A 15,784-nucleotide genomic window follows, 5' to 3' on the forward strand; every position below is an offset into this window, starting at 1 on the left:
GATTGATGAAAGCTGTTGAAGTCACAAATAAATAGAAAATTAATCTGTGCTCACAGGCTGGATGAATTAATATTATTATAAAATGTCTGTACTGCCAAAAGCCATCTATAGATCTAGTGTACTCCCTAATTAAATTCCAATGACATTTTTCACAGAAATAGAACAAACAATTCTAAAATTTCTGTGGAACCACAAAAGACCCCAAATAGCCAAGGCAGTCTTGAAGAAAGCTGGAGGTATCACACTTCCTGATTTCAAACCATATTACAAAGATGTGAATCTTTGATCAGTTAATTTACAGCAAAAGAACCACGAGTATGCAGTGGGTAAAGGACAATCTCCATAATAAATAATGTTGGGAAAAATGGACAGCTACATGGAAAAGAATGAAACTGGATCCCTGTCTTACATTATACAAAAATCATTTCCAAGTGAATTAAAGACTTGAACATAAGACCTGAAACCATAAATCTCCTAGATGGAAAACATAGGCAGTAAGCTCTGTCACATTGGTCTTGGTGATTATTTTTTAGATTTGACACCAAAAGCAAAAGCAACCAAAAGCAACCAAAAGCTAAAATAAACAAGTGGAACTACATCAGACTTTGAAGATTCTATACAGCAAAAGAAACCATTAATAAAACAAAAAGGCAGCTTAATGGGATAAGATATTTGCTAATCATACATCTGATAAGGGCTTAATAGACAAGTTAGATAAAGATTGCCTACAACTCCATAGCCAAAAAAAAAATTTTTTAAATGGACAGAGGATCTGAGTAGTCACTTTTACAAAGACATGGATGGCCAGCAGGTACATGAAAAAGTACTCAATGTCACTAATCAGGGAAATGCAAACCAAAATCACAATGAGGGCAGCCCAGGTGGCTCAGCGATTTAGCGCCTCCTTCAGCTCAGGGTGTGATCCTGGAGACCCGGGATCAAGTCCCACGTTGGGCTCCCAGCATGGAGCCTGCATTTCCCTCTGCTTGTGTCTCTGCCTCTCTCTCTCTCTCTCTCTCGCTCTCTCTCGTGCTCTCTCTCTCTCTATCTCTTGTGAATAAATAAATAAAATCTTTAAAAAAAATCACAATGAGACTTCAACTCTTACCTGTTAGAATAGCTGTTATCAAATGATGCAAAGTAACTAATGTTGGCAAGGATGTGGAGAAAAGGGAACCCATGTACTGTTGGTGTGAATGTATATTGGTTTAGCCACTAGGGAAATAGTATGAAGAGTCCTCACAAAATTAGAATTACTGTATGATCCAACAATTCTACTGGATACTTATGCAAAGGAAATGGAAACACTAACTTGAAAAGTTAGTAACCTCATGTGCTTTGCAGCTTATTTATAATGGCCAAGTCATGGAAACAACCTAAGTGTCCATCAGCAGATGAATGGATGAAGAAAATTGTGTGTGTGTGTGTGTGTGTGTGTGTGTGTGTGTGTGTAATGGAATATTACTTGGCCATAAAAACATAGGAAATCCTGCCATTTTTGGCCACATGGGTGGGCCTGGAGGACATTACACTAAGTACAATAAGTCAGAGAAAGACAAATACTATTTTTGTCACTTACACGTAGAATCAAAAAAAATTTTTTTTAACTGATAACAGGTTGGTGAATGTTGGGGCAGTGGGTGGGAGATAGGAAAAGTGGGTGAAGGTGCTTAAAATGACATTAAAAAGTCCTGGGTATGTAATGCACAACATGGTGACTATAGTTAAGTGTATTTCAAGATCACTAAGATATAGTATATGTTAAAAGATGTCATCACTAGAAAAAAATTTTGTAACTGTGGTATGGATGTTAACCAGACTTATTGTGATGATCATTTTGCAGTGTGTATGTATAGTGATTCATGTTTTACCCTGAAGCTAATGTTAAATGTCAGTTATATCTCAGCTTTTAAAAAACAGTATGATCAGGGTAGATTTCAGAAGATAAGATTTGAGCGAAGACTTGAAGGAGTTAGTGGATATTCGAGAGAAGAATGTTTTTGAGGAAACATCTGGACTTTAGAGCAAAGGCCCAAAAGTAGGAGTGTCCCTACCATGTTTGTGGAACAAGGAGGCTAGTGTGGCTAGAGTAAAATGAGCAAGAATGGGACTAATGAGAAGTCCAGGCAGTGGGCCTTGGAGAGTGTTGGAAGACTGTGTCTTTCATGCTGAGTGAAACTGGAGCAGAGGAGTGACATGGTCTCATTGTAATGGATTGCTCTGATTGTGGAGCTGAGATGAGACCGATGTCAAGTGACGGCACCTCTTATAAGGCTTTTGCCATAGCAGTGAGTGAAGGTGGTAAGAAAGTCTCAGATATAGTTTTTAGAAAATACTAATCAGAAGTTTTTAAATAAAAACTATTTACTAAAAAAATTCTTTCCTAGATATAAATCTGTTTTAAAACAGTGGAAAAGTATATATGTAAAGTGTACCTTGAATGTACCTGAGGAGCTAAATATTCTTGTTTGTTTTCTCTTTTGTGTTTTTGGAGAAAATGTCAATGACCTTAGAGAACAACATCTTAGTGTTCCTTCAAAACAAAAGATTTATAAAACTAGCATTCAGGATAATTTTGTATAAAATTTGGTTTCTTAATACATTATCTCTATTTGTACAAGCTTTGCCGCAGGAAATCTACAGAGAGTTGTCCAAAGGTAAAATAACATTATTGCCATGCCATTCTTGTGACATTTATAGTAAATATGTATAATACTCATTTGCTTCACAAGATGGGAAGTTGAAGAATCGCTTGTTATGTTTAAAAGATACTGTGAAAAAAAAAAAAATAAAAAAAAAAAAATAAAAGATACTGTGGTTACTCTGGGAGACAAGAGTACAAAATAAATGTCAGAATAATCTAATGCTAAAAACCTTCATTTTACTTGGCAAACAATGTTTAAATCAAGCAGGACCACCTGGTGTTCTAGTGGAGTCTGATTTGCCCACATGGCTTTATTTTAAGAGCTGACACTTAAAGCCTTCCTCTTTCTCCTATTAATACATACTAATTTCTTCTAGGTTAAGATTTTGCTTCTGTTAAAATGAATATAGCCATAAGAATGGGTAACAGCAGTTATTTTAGTTCACTAGTACCTTATGGAAATGTATTTACCAAAATTACTTATTACCAAAAAACCTGTGTAAGAATTGAGTGAGGATAAAAGTAGAAATTGAACAGCTGAGGCATGGGGATATTTGCTGGGATGTTCCAAAAATAGAAATTAAAGAAGTGCATAAATACATTTATCACAATTAGTGTCTGGTTAGCAGCATGTATAATTAAAATAAGCAAATATTTTAGCATAGATAACTAGGAAAACTCATGTATATCCTGGATTTCAGGGGAAGCTTATGAATATATGCATAAAGTACAAAAGAAAGATGTTGAATTAAAAAGGGCATCTTTTTATTTCATTAAAAATAAGTACTAAATTTTTTTTAATGTTTAGGAATAACTTTTTAAATGACTTTCCACCTCTTATATGAGCAAGCTCCTTTGATAATGTCAATTTTCTGTCTTTAGAGATGTTGCTTTTGGATTTATCATCTGAATTTATATTCTTCGTATCTGGCAAGATTTTTGGTAGATTCAACAGTCTTTAGGAAGAATCACATGGTAATATATTTCAGAGGCTGACTGTTCTGACCTCTTCTTTTTTCCTTCCTCAGAATGAACTCTCTGATACTCGTGCGAAGTTCCACGTACTTTTCCTTTTCTTTGTGTCCACAATGTTCTTCATCAGCGTCCTGTCACTTTTCAGCTACCACTGCTGGCTAGTCGGGAAAAACAGAACAACAATAGGTACGTAGGATAAGAGAAATAATAATTATTTAGGAAAATGACCATAACTGGCTATGAAATCATGAGGACATACATGATGAAGAAGTATAAAATAATTCTGTATTAAGGTTACCTGTAACTGAATAAGAACAGTAGGTACATAATAAATGTAGTTTCATTATTTTAAAGATTGAGGACCTGAGATTGGCATTTATACATATTTTCAGTAGTGCATTGTATATAAAAGAACTAATGGTATATATATATATTTTTTTAAGATTTATTTATTTATTTTAGAGACAGAGAGTGAGCATGAGCCTATAGTGGGGCGGGGATGGGGGGGAGGGCTAAAGGGAGAGGGAGAGGAGAGAAGCAGACTCCCTGCTGAGCATGGAGCCTGATCACAGGGCTGGCTCAATCTCAGGACCCCAAGATCACAACCTGAGCTTGAAACCAAGAGTCAGTCGCTGAACAGACTAAGCCACCCAGGAGCCTCCATAAGAATTTTAATAAATAAAAGCTATTTCCTACATTTACACAATGTCTTTTCAAAAATAAACCTATAAAAGTAGACAATTTACATGTTATGTGAAGGTTCATTCCCAAAATGCAAAAGAAAAAAATTTAAATCCTTACTTACAGCTTATCTTTGTGTGTGTTTTTTTTTAAAGAATTTGTCTATTTATTTGAAAGAGGGAGAGGACACACACACATACACAAGCAGGGGGAGGCACAGAGAGAGAGGGAGAGAGAACCTCAGTCTGACTCTGCACTAAGTGTGGAGCCCACCTGGCTCAGTCTCATGACCCTAAGATCATAACCTCACCTGAAATCAAGTGTCCAATGCTCAACCAACTGAGTCATCCAGGTGCCCCTACAGCTTATCTTTTAGCTAAAACATGTGTTCTTTACTTTTTTCTCCACAGTTGATTTCACACTGGCATGTTCCATGATTGAGGCTAAAGAATAGTGTTTTTGACATGGTTAATCATCTTCATCTTTATGTCAATTGACAGTAAAACTTACATATCACTAATATCAGAATTTATTTCCTTTTTTTGCTTATTTTTTCAAAGTGAAATATAGGGGAAGAATTCAGTAAGGTATTAAAATAATTGGACAAACATTTCCTAAATAAGGGTGGTGTGGTATTGTTCAAACTAAGCTATTACCCTGTAAGCAGCCACTGTGCTGGAACTGAAATATTTAGGCATTGGCTAATGTACCAAGATACAAAATAGGGATTTGTCACATTGTTTAATAAGAAAGTCAAAGACTCCTTGATATGTAAAGCCAGTATGTCTGCCAGGGGAATTAGAGGCAGGTGGGTTATAATTCAGAAAGATGACATTTGAGGGAGAGTTTTAGATATGTTTACATTTGGATTGATTTAATGTTGTGTCTTACTGAGTCATGTAAAGGTGTGATGGGCTCCAGGGTAAAGATTTCTAGTCCTTTCTTCCCCAGTTCACTCTCCATGTGGATCTCTCCTCCAGTTCATTCTATCAAGCCTTCATCCCTCTTCTGTGTAAACTTTCTCATATCTAGTAATTAGTTATCCTCTTCACAGACTACCCTGCCATCTCCTTACCTTTAATCAGTGATGATAATAAAAAGGAAGAAATTTCACATAGAAAAGTAGATTTATTTTCTTTTCTTTTCTTTTTAAGATTTTATTTATTTATGAGAGACACAGAGAGAGAGAGGCAGAGACTAGGCAGAGGGAGAAGCAGACTCCTCGCGGGGAGCCTGACACGGGACTCGATCCCTGGTGGGGATCAGGCCCTGAGCCGAAGGCAAATGCTCAACCGCTGAGCCACCCAGGCCCTAGATTTTTTTTCAAAACTTGATAAATCTGGTAACAGTGGGCCCATTTTCCTATCTGGCATCCTTCAAATGGAACTGAGTAGTAGCTGACTGCTTTGGATGGAAGCCTGAACGCTTTAATTTGCCATAGTTTCAAGCCTGCTTCATTTCCTCCCCAGCCCTATAGTTATGAGAGAGGAGGGCTTTGTGGGAAACCCATTGTTCTGTTTAAACAGTATTCTTCAATTATTTTTGCCAGTGACTACATTAAGAAAGGCATTGTTTATACTGTGACCTAGTGCATGAACACGTTTATAAAATTATATAAATAAGCAAAAATTTTACAAAACACCATTAATCTCTACTGTGTGTGATGTACTCTAATATTTTCTGTTCTAGTCCATTAAAAAAGAAATGCTTTTCACACACACACACACAAAATAGGTATGAGAAACACCTATTAAGGTGTTTTATCCCATACTTTGAAAAAACTACCCTGGCACACCATTTCCTTTACAGCTCACCTTCCACACCCCTGGCCCTTGGCTAGTTCTCCACTGCTCCTTCCAGAGTTCTGTTCTGTTCTTTGAGGTATCACCTCTACCCTTCTCTGTAACTGTCACCTACGTATCTTGAGACCATTTCCCCAATTTAAAGTCTCTGGGATGTGATCATTCCAAATAGGTAAGCCTGGTCCCTTTGATTCTCATGGCTAATTGTTCCCATAAACTAAACATTGAACCTTTTAATCTCTTAAAACTGAAGAGCCCCTAAAATTTCCAATTTGAACTTTCCATTGTCCACTCTTCATCCTTGCAGCTCTCCTTTGTTGTACTCCAGCTATATTTCCTCTTTTACACTGCTGGCATTCTCCCAAGCATTCCTTTCCCTTTTGGTCTCATTTCTCACCTTTTTGATTCTAGATCCTGTAACAGAAGACTTTACCAACTCTTGACAGCGCTCTCACACTATACCTGCCCTGGCTTTCTCCCATAATTCAGTTGCTGAACAATGACCTGGATTAGTCTAGCTCTCCACTTTACCCACAAGTATGCTGGGGCTGTAGAAAGCTGTGGAAGGCAGTCTTACTCCCACAGTGATTGGTGCACCTACACATTTAAAGTCTCAGACCTCACTTGGGTCCTCTACTCTATTTGGCAGTCATACCACCTGTTTCTGAAAAAATTAGAAGTTCTTATTTTCTCCCCTTTATAACCTCATACAGACATTTCTCCTTTCAAACTCATCATTGTCACTCTGCCTGTAACTTCTTTTTTTTTTTTTAAAGATTTTATTTATTTATTCATAGACACAGAGAGAGAGAGGCAGAGACACAGGCAGAGGGAGAGGGAGAAGCAGGCTCCATGCAGGGAGCCCGATGCAGGACTCAATCCCGGGTCTCCAGGATCACACCCCAGGCTGCAGGCGGCGCCAAACCGCTGCGCCACCGGGGCTGCCCTGCCTGTAACTTCTAAGGACAAATTTTTTTCTGGAATCTAAGGTTAATCTTTAGAACTCTTCTAGAGGTTGTCCCATTCTTCTAGAATTTTCTTCCATAAATTTTTACTTTTCTGTATCATCAACCTTTCCCAATTTCTCTCTCCCTGGCTTCTTATCCTTAGCTTATAAAACATGCTAAAATGCATTGTATTTTTGAATTAAAAAAAACCTTTATCTTGTGAAATGTGTACTTTTCTCTAGCCCCCACTCTCACTTAACAGCCAAACTTGAAATAATGGTTTCTGATCACCATCTGCTTCTTTATCTGTCATTTGTTGTTCAAGATCATGCTCACATACCACCATCCCCATGACACATAAAACTCTATCAAAGGGCAGTTTTGTTAGATTTTGTGGGTTTGAGGGTTCTTTGCTAAGGATTTCATCTAATTTACCTTTGGATCTCAAACACCTGGTACTATACCATTCAGCACATAGAAAGAATTTCATAAGTAATAAATGAGTGAAGTTGCAGGAGATAGCATATCTTTTTAAAAGGTGAGATACATGGGACTCCTGGGTGGCTCAGCGGTTGGGCACCTGTCTTTGGTTCAGGTCGTGATCCTGGGATCTCAGGATCTGGGATCGAGTCCCACATCAGGCTTCCTGCATTAAGCCTGCTTCTCCCTCTGCCTATGTTTCTGCCTCTGTCTCTCACTCTGTATCTTTCATGAATAAATAAATAAATCTTTAAAAAAAAAAAAAAGGTGAGATACAGTGAACACACGTAGATTTTTAGTAATATAAGAATTTTTTTCAAATTTTCATTTTATAAAGCTGATGAAATACTCAGGTGGTATTTTTTCTCAAATAAGTCTCAGAAGCTTATCTTTTAATTATTACAATATCTTATTTATTTTAAATTATATTTATATAATTTTGATATCAAAGATTAAAGCAAGAAAATTGCTACTTTCCATCCTTGTATAATATTTAATTAGATTAACTTTTTTTTTATATATATATATGTACATATAACAGAATCATTCCGCTCACCCACATTTTCATATGGACCTGATGGAAATGGTTTTTCTCTTGGATGCAGTAAAAATTGGAGACAAGTCTTTGGTGATGAAAAGAAATACTGGCTACTTCCAATATTTTCAAGGTAATTTATAAAATGCAGGTCTCAGAAGTTATAGAATCTGTGATAGTCTGTCTCTGGTTCAATGTCTTAAGACTTAGAGAACACAGTATATAGTGATATTCTTAGGAGTTTTGAGAATGAAAACTCAGAACATTTTAATTATATAAAATATTTTATTGTTTGTGTTTTTTATTTAACTCCCCAAAGAGTTTGGGTATATATTTGAATGGAAAGTAGGAAGAAAAGATGATTCATAAAAATAGCAATCACTCTTTTTCCTTGAAGATGAAAATATGTTGTTTGAAGTAGAGAATCATAAGAATTTATGTTTATTAGCTGTATCTTCAAAGATTCTGTCACAGGTTATGTATTCTGTTGTGTCTTAAAAGAAGACAACATGTCATACAATTTTTAACTTCAAATTTAAATGAAAGTATATGCTTGAGATGATTCATAGTTTCCTTTTCTCCCAGATTCCCAGCCTTCTTAGGCCACCTATATACCAAAGTCATTACAGAAACGAAAAAATAAAAAATAATTTAAAAATATTTGAAATTCAAATGATACATTTATAAATGTTGAGCTGTATTTCCTATATTTTTGTCTGAAAATAACTTTTTGCTTTCACTTTTGAAAGACATTTTTACTTGACATAATTCTAGATATTACTTCACTGTCTTCTGGGTTACATTTTTTCTGACAAGAAGTTCACTATCATTCTTTTTTAAGTGTATGTAATGTGTCTTTGTTTTCACTGGATGCTTTTAAGACATGCTTTTTAGCACTAGTTTCATGCAGTTTGATTATGATGTGCTTTGGTATATAGTTTTCTTCATGTTTTTTTACTTGGAATTAACTGAGCTTCTTGGAATGGATTTTATAACTTTCACCAAGTTTGGAAAGTATTTTAACCATTATTTCTTTAAATACTTAAATTCTGTCATCTCCACCCTCCCCCCATTTACTGCAGGGACTCCAGTTACATGTGTATTCGAACACAGCTCCCTGATGCACTGGCCATTTTTTGTTCAGTCTTTTTTCTGTGTTTCATTTGATAGATCCTGTTGCTGTATCTTTAAGTGCATCAGTCTCTCCTGTGTACTTTCTCATCTCCTGTAATATGAAGGTTTCCACTCTAACTAGATAGAGCACAGACTAGTATTTTTTAAGATTATTTTCTCTACACAGAGATTTCAATGTTGAGTGGTTTTGTTTTGTTTCCTCTTTCTCTTAAGCTGTTGTTCCATTAACTGCTGGCTTGCATTGTTTTTGATAAGAAATCAGCCTCTCTTTTGTCTTTATTCCACTCTTTATAAATTACTGTGTCTTTTTTTGCCCTTTGGCTACTTTTATTATTTTTTTTTATCTTTATCTCTGATTTTAAGCAGTTTGATGATGTTCTTTGGTGTGGTTTTTTTTGTGTTTATCCTCTCTGGGGTTCTTTAGGCTTTTTGGATCTGTGAATTTATAATTTTTATCACATTTAAATAATTTTTATCATGTCTAACCATGCTCTCCCTCCACTGACTTTTTTGGGGGCACTCTTAAATATACATATGTTAAATTGCTTGATTGTGACCCATAGGTCGTTGCCATTCTTTACTCCCCCAGGCCCCATCTTTTTTCTCTATCTGCTAAAGTCTGGATAGTCTCTATTGCTATATCTGTAAGTTCACTGATCTTTTCCTCTGTGATGTCTGCTCTGCTGTTAAGCTCATCCAGTGATTTTTTTTTATTTCAGATTTTATATATATATATTGACCTGAGCCAAAGGCAGATGCTCAACCACTGAGCCACCCAGGTGTCCCTCAGATATTACATTGTTTTTTATTGTTTAGCTCTAAAAGTTCAGTTTGGTCCTTTTTTATATGTATATAAATCTTATATTTCTCTTCTTATATATACATCTTTTTCCTGTTAATTCACAGACATATTTATAATCACTATTTTAAAATATTTGCTTCAGGATGCCTGAGGGGCTCCATAGTTGAGCATCTACCTTCAGCTCAGGGTGTGATCCCAGGGTTCTGGGATCTAGTCCCACATTGGGCTTCCCACAGGGAGCCTACTTCTCTCTACCTATGTCTCTGTCTCTGTCTCTCTCTGTCTCTGTCTCTCATGAATAAATAAATAAAATCTTTTTAAAAAATTAAGTATTTGCTTCAAGTTTTCATAGTCATTTCTAGTTCTTTTCTATTAACTATTTTTTCTTAGTTGTGGATCACATTTTCCTGCTACTTTTCATGTTAGTAATTTTTGGGTTTTTTTTTTTTTCATGTTAGTAATTTTTTATTAGATGGATAGACATTTTGAATTCTGTATATTAAAGTTTGCTGTCTTCTTTGGCAGTTACTAGTTAGTTTGGTCCTTTTGAGGCTGTCTTAAACTTTGTTAGGCCGTGTTTAGTGTTTATTCTAGGGACATTTAGCACTGCAGCAAAGGTGCGAGCCACCTGGAGTGTCTACAGAATCCAGATGTTCAGTAAGATTTCTCTAGTCTGGCTGGTCAGATTTAAATACCTTCTAGTGTGATAGGAGCTCTGTGAATTATTCAACATGTACTTCCCATTTGTTGTTTTCCTAGAATCATATGTGAAGCTTAGCATTCATCAAAACATTCCAGTAAAATGCAGTGCACATTGCTGTAGCCCTTTTTTTGCATATCTCCCTCTTCCTCAGCTCTGTCCAGTAGACTCAAGCCACCTCAGCCTCTTGAAACACCCATCTCTGTCACCTCAATTCAATGAGATTACCTTGTTCTACCTTTTTCCCCTAGTGGTGCTCAGGTCCTAGCAGAAAGCTGGGATTCACTTGGTTGGTTTCTCTTTTTTCAGAGACCACAGTTCTGTGTTGCCTGTTTGGAAAACAGTTTTTGTATATACTGTTCAGTTTTCTGGTTGTTCATGACAAAATTTAACATTTACCAATTAATCCATCTTGGCTAGAAATGAAAGTCCCTTTTTACATAATTTTGGTACTTTTAAAATGTGAAATTAAGATATGTCTGTACTTTTTGTTAGATTGTAAACTTTTTTTTTTAAGATTTTATTTATTCATGAGAGACACAGAGAGAGAGAGGCAGAGACACAGGCAGAGGGAGAAGCAGGCTCCATGCAGAGAGCCCAATGTGGGACTAGATCCTGGAACCCCAGGATCACACTCTGAGCCAAAGGCAGACACAACCACTGAGCCACCCAGGCATCTCTAGATTGTAAACTTCTCGAGGGCAAAGATTTTCTTCTGTTTTGTTCACTGTTATATCCCTAGTCCTGATAATATTACCCAGGGCGTCATGGGCATTTAATAAATATTTGTCAAATGAATAAATATTTGGAACTTAACATCTTGAATTTCAGTTTGAGCCTTTATGATGTCTTAAATTATTCTGATGAGCAGGTCAGTTACCCAGATATTTGATTACCTATGTTTGAGGTATCATAATCTTAATAGGCATCATAATATTAATAAGCATTATAATCTTAATTACCCAAATATTTAAATAGCCAGCTTCCCAGATATTTGAATACCTATGTTTGAGGTATCATAATCTCTATCATAATCATAATCTATTATAGACATATATTTTTTTAAGATTTTTATTTATTCATTTGAGAGAGAGAAAAGAGAGAGTAAGCAAGAGAGAGCTCAAGCAGAGGGAATGGCAGAGGGAAGGAGAAGCAGGCTCCTCACTGAGCAGGGAGCCAGATGTGGGAATGCGTCCAAGGACCCTGGGATCATGACCAAAACCAAAGGCAGATGTTTAACTGACTGAGCCACCAGGCACCCCAGGCATTATAATCTTTATAGTCTTAATTGATATTGTTGATTTAATATTGATTGGATATTGTTTTAAAATATACATAAATTATGAGAAGAAGGCTTATGTCTTCAATGAGGCTACTAACTCTCTAAATTAGAAAGTTTTAAGAATTATTTTCTGAAATGACAAGTTATGATAATTTCTTTATACTATGCTTTTGTAGAATGGTTGTTAGATTTGACCACCTTAATTTAAGTTAATACAATTTAAATTATTACTGATATTTTTCATTATGCAGCTTGGGTGATGGTTGCAGTTTTCCAACTCGCCTTGTGGGGATGGATCCAGAACAAGCTTCTGTTACAAATCAAAATGAATATGCCAGAAGGTGTGCTTCTGTCATTAAGTTTTTCATTATTCGTTATAAAGCAAACTGTGTGTGTGTGTGTGCGTGTCATACATATGTATCTGATAAATACAAGTAATAATTTGTAAGTCAACATAGATAGGGAAAGAGAAATTCTATGTAATTTTTTTTAACTGAGACCTAATGTGTATGTACTTAATATGTTTAGGATAACCATACTTTTTATCATCCAAACCAGAACACTGAAGAGTAAGAAAGAGAATGCTTACTATTAATAGTTGAACCAGGACAATCACATATACCTGGAAATGTCTGGGCAAACCAGGAAACATGGCTACCCTAACTCTGCTACATCTTTCTAGAAAACAAAACGTTCTTTCAAGATTTGATCCTTGGTTTATATCAGCTACATTTTTTTCAAAGAACTTAGTCATAGTATCCACTATTATATTTTGATAAACAGATTTAAACTTCAATGTAGAGATAATATTAATGAGGATTTCAGAAATACAAATGTAAAAATCCCTCTTAGAAGATTTTTCTTTAAAAAAAAGATTTTTTCTTTTTAGCATTTGTGTGGCAAGCAAACTGATTCATAAATTCAAAGAAATAGTTCATTTTAAATGAAATATTAAACAAGATAGAGATATTTCTGTCAAAGTAAAATAGTTGAAATTTTTATAGGACAGAAATAAATTGTGGGGAAGGAGGGATTATAAATTCCAAGCCAGCCTATTAATTTTTTTGTCCTGTCATATATAATTATGTGCTTACAATATAGACCTTCAAACCTCCAGTCTTAGGACCTTAGAACTCTAACATTTATTGTGAATCCAAACAAGTCCCTAAAACTGTGTGAGACTGAGCTTCCACCTCTATAAAATGAGGATAACCATATGTACCTCCAGGGGTTATTGTGAAGGTTCACATCATATGTATAAAGCACCTAGCACAGTGTCTGGCCCATAGTAAGTACATAAGAACTACTAGTTCCCTTTTCCTTCTGTTCCTCCATTCCCTCCCTCCCTGGATCTCTTAGCAAGAAAAGTAAGTCTACGCTAAATCACTAAATCATTTTTTCCCCTTAGATCTAAACTGCAGAGGTAGAAAGCAGAAAACTTGGGAAATGACAGGTAATTTTTTTGTCCTGGCCACAGACATAGATCCTCACCTTGTGCTACTACCTTATGGCTTTTGATTAACACATTTTAAAAGTTTCACACCAGCCTCTGAAGCTTTTTCCTTTTGTCTAATTGTTTTCATTGGCACTGTTGGAATATAGATTTTGGGTCTAAGAGCCATTCAGTTGGGGGCCGGGGGTATATTTTTCTTTTGAAGATAGGGTTTTTTTAGAGTGCTGAGATCTCATGAGTTGCCCTCACATATTTAGGAGAAGGAATACTAATTTGCTGCTTATTAATAAAGTGTCCTTAATTGAGCATTAAACTATTTACTAAATTACCTCTTCCTCTTTTCAGTATTGGCTCAAATCAACCCTTTCCCATCAAACCGCTTAGTGAATCAAAAAACCGATTATTGGACAGTGAATCTCAGTGGATAGAGAATGGATCTGAAGAAAGCACTGTCAGATCAGGTAATACTTGTCATTTAAAAACAGTGCTTTTCCTGGTTAAAATGAAGATCAAACAAATTTAACAACTGTGGAGAAATTAAAACAACATGGTATTTTATACTAAGCTATGTGAGACTTTTTAATAAAATATCTTACAAATGGGGCATCAGTGTTTATTGGTAGCTTTTATAGAGAAAAGTTTTGAGTAAGTGTAGTGGCTACTGCTGTGTTTTGTTCTGTTTACGGGTGGGATTTTCTTTTGTTACCCAGGCGCATATTTCTTTACCTCCAGTGTAGAACGTTCTTTTGGCCTTCACTATTCTGAATAACATTTAAACAAGGTTATTTTCTTAGGGTCTTAACTTTGCTTATTTGAAAATAATTTTTGAAACGCTTTGTAGTCAAAAATAAATAAGAATTAAAAATTTTAAAAAATAAGAAATGCATTGTAGTCATTGCTGCCTTAGTATAAAAAGAATAAACTGAATATATTTTAACCTTTTCTTGATAACTCCATCATTTCCTGAATTATAGATGCATCATAGAACAGTTGGTAAGACAGAAGTGGTTTTTCAAACCAGATTGGGTTTTTATTTTATTTTTATTTTTTATTTATTTTTTAAAAATATTTTATTTATTCATGAGAGACACAAAGAGAGAGAGAGAGAGGCAGAGACACAGGCAGAGGGAGAAGCAGGCTCCAGGGGGCAGCCCCGGTGGTGCAGCGGTTTAGCGCCACCTACAGCCCAGGGCGTGATCCTGGAGACCCTGGATCGAGTCCCACTTCAGGCTCTCTGTATGATGCCTGCTTCTCCCTCTGCCTGTGTCTCTGCCTCTCTTTCTCTGTCTCTATGAATAAATAAATAAAATATTAAAAAAAAAAAAAAAAGAAGAAGAAGAAGCAGGCTCCAGGCAGGGAGCCCGATGTGGGACTAGATCCCGAGTCTCCAGGATCATGCCCTGGGCTGCAGGCAGGCACTAAACCGCTGAGCCACCCAGGCTGCCCCAGATTGGGTTTTTAACAAAGCTTGGCCACTTAATAGGCATTACAATCTAAAATATATGTGTGGCGTTTTTCATCAGCACTAATAACATTGTCATCATCTTGCACTGTGGGAAAATGGTTTGGAGGAAATACCCTAAAACTTGAAAACTATCAGAATTTCTGATTCTTTTTTCTTTTTGGCTTTTAGCAGCACTTAAGTTATTCTCTTGAATTAGTATCATTAGAATCTTCATTAGGACCATTAGACCCCATATGGGTCGAGGGAAAAATTCCTTTCATGGGCTTTGTAATTATTGCTGAACATCTTTAAAAGCCAATGGACATTTTTACAAATATAAGCGTAAAACCAGATTTTTAGCTCTTAGTGCTGATTGACTTCTGGGTTCTCAAAGAGGATAAATGGTTGACACCGTAAGTCTATTTAATGCTTACATAAGAGTTGCTTTTACTGTAATCATCAATTTTACCATTTAGCCGGAAACATAATACTTCTTTTTTTTGTCCTGTCATATATAATTATGTGCTTACAGGGACAAATAACCATGTTACAGTGGCAATAGAAAATTGAGTACCACTTGTTCATAACTAATCATTTGAATAAGAGAAAGGTAAGACAGTATAAAGGTAATTTCCTTGAACAAATGCAGTAATTTGCATGTTTGTACTCTCCAACAATTTGCAAGTCAATTTTTTTTAACTCTTTTAATTATATCAGCAAAATTAGGTAGGTCAAAAGAGATAGGTAGTTCAGAAGCGATTGGATGGTAACAGCTGCTTAAATCCCATTTTTCTTACCACTCCTAGTGCAATCTTTGTAAATATGTATGGTTAGATTAATTAAGAAACTAAAAACTGGTGTGGATTGATATGTGAACAACTAATCTTTTCAGTAAACAGTGTCTT

General features: G+C 35.7%; 1 protein-coding gene across 14 annotated transcripts in view; it reads left to right on the forward strand.

The window, feature by feature from the left end:
* Positions 1-15,784, forward strand: part of ZDHHC20 (zinc finger DHHC-type palmitoyltransferase 20) — an 82,804-nt gene that overhangs the window by 53,332 nt on the left and 13,688 nt on the right. For 6 of the 14 annotated variants that reach the window (XR_007405907.1, XR_007405906.1, XR_007405908.1 and 3 more), the window contains 5 exons: positions 3,673-3,805; positions 8,071-8,197; positions 12,234-12,323; positions 13,781-13,896; positions 15,412-15,489. Coding sequence is in view for 3 of the 14 variants with exons in the window: in XM_025462725.3 (XP_025318510.1) it covers positions 3,673-3,805; positions 8,071-8,197; positions 12,234-12,323; positions 13,781-13,896; positions 15,412-15,449 (504 nt within the window). In the remaining 11 variants the exon portion in view is untranslated. Of the gene's footprint in view, positions 1-3,672; positions 3,806-8,070; positions 8,198-12,233; positions 12,324-13,390; positions 13,436-13,780; positions 13,897-15,411; positions 15,490-15,784 lie in introns of those variants that run through there. The other 8 variants (XR_007405910.1, XR_007405909.1, XR_007405912.1 and 5 more) reach the window with 8 other exon arrangements.

Source organism: Canis lupus, chromosome 25 (assembly GCF_003254725.2).
Source record: "Canis lupus dingo isolate Sandy chromosome 25, ASM325472v2, whole genome shotgun sequence".
Lineage (NCBI taxonomy): Eukaryota > Metazoa > Chordata > Mammalia > Carnivora > Canidae > Canis > Canis lupus.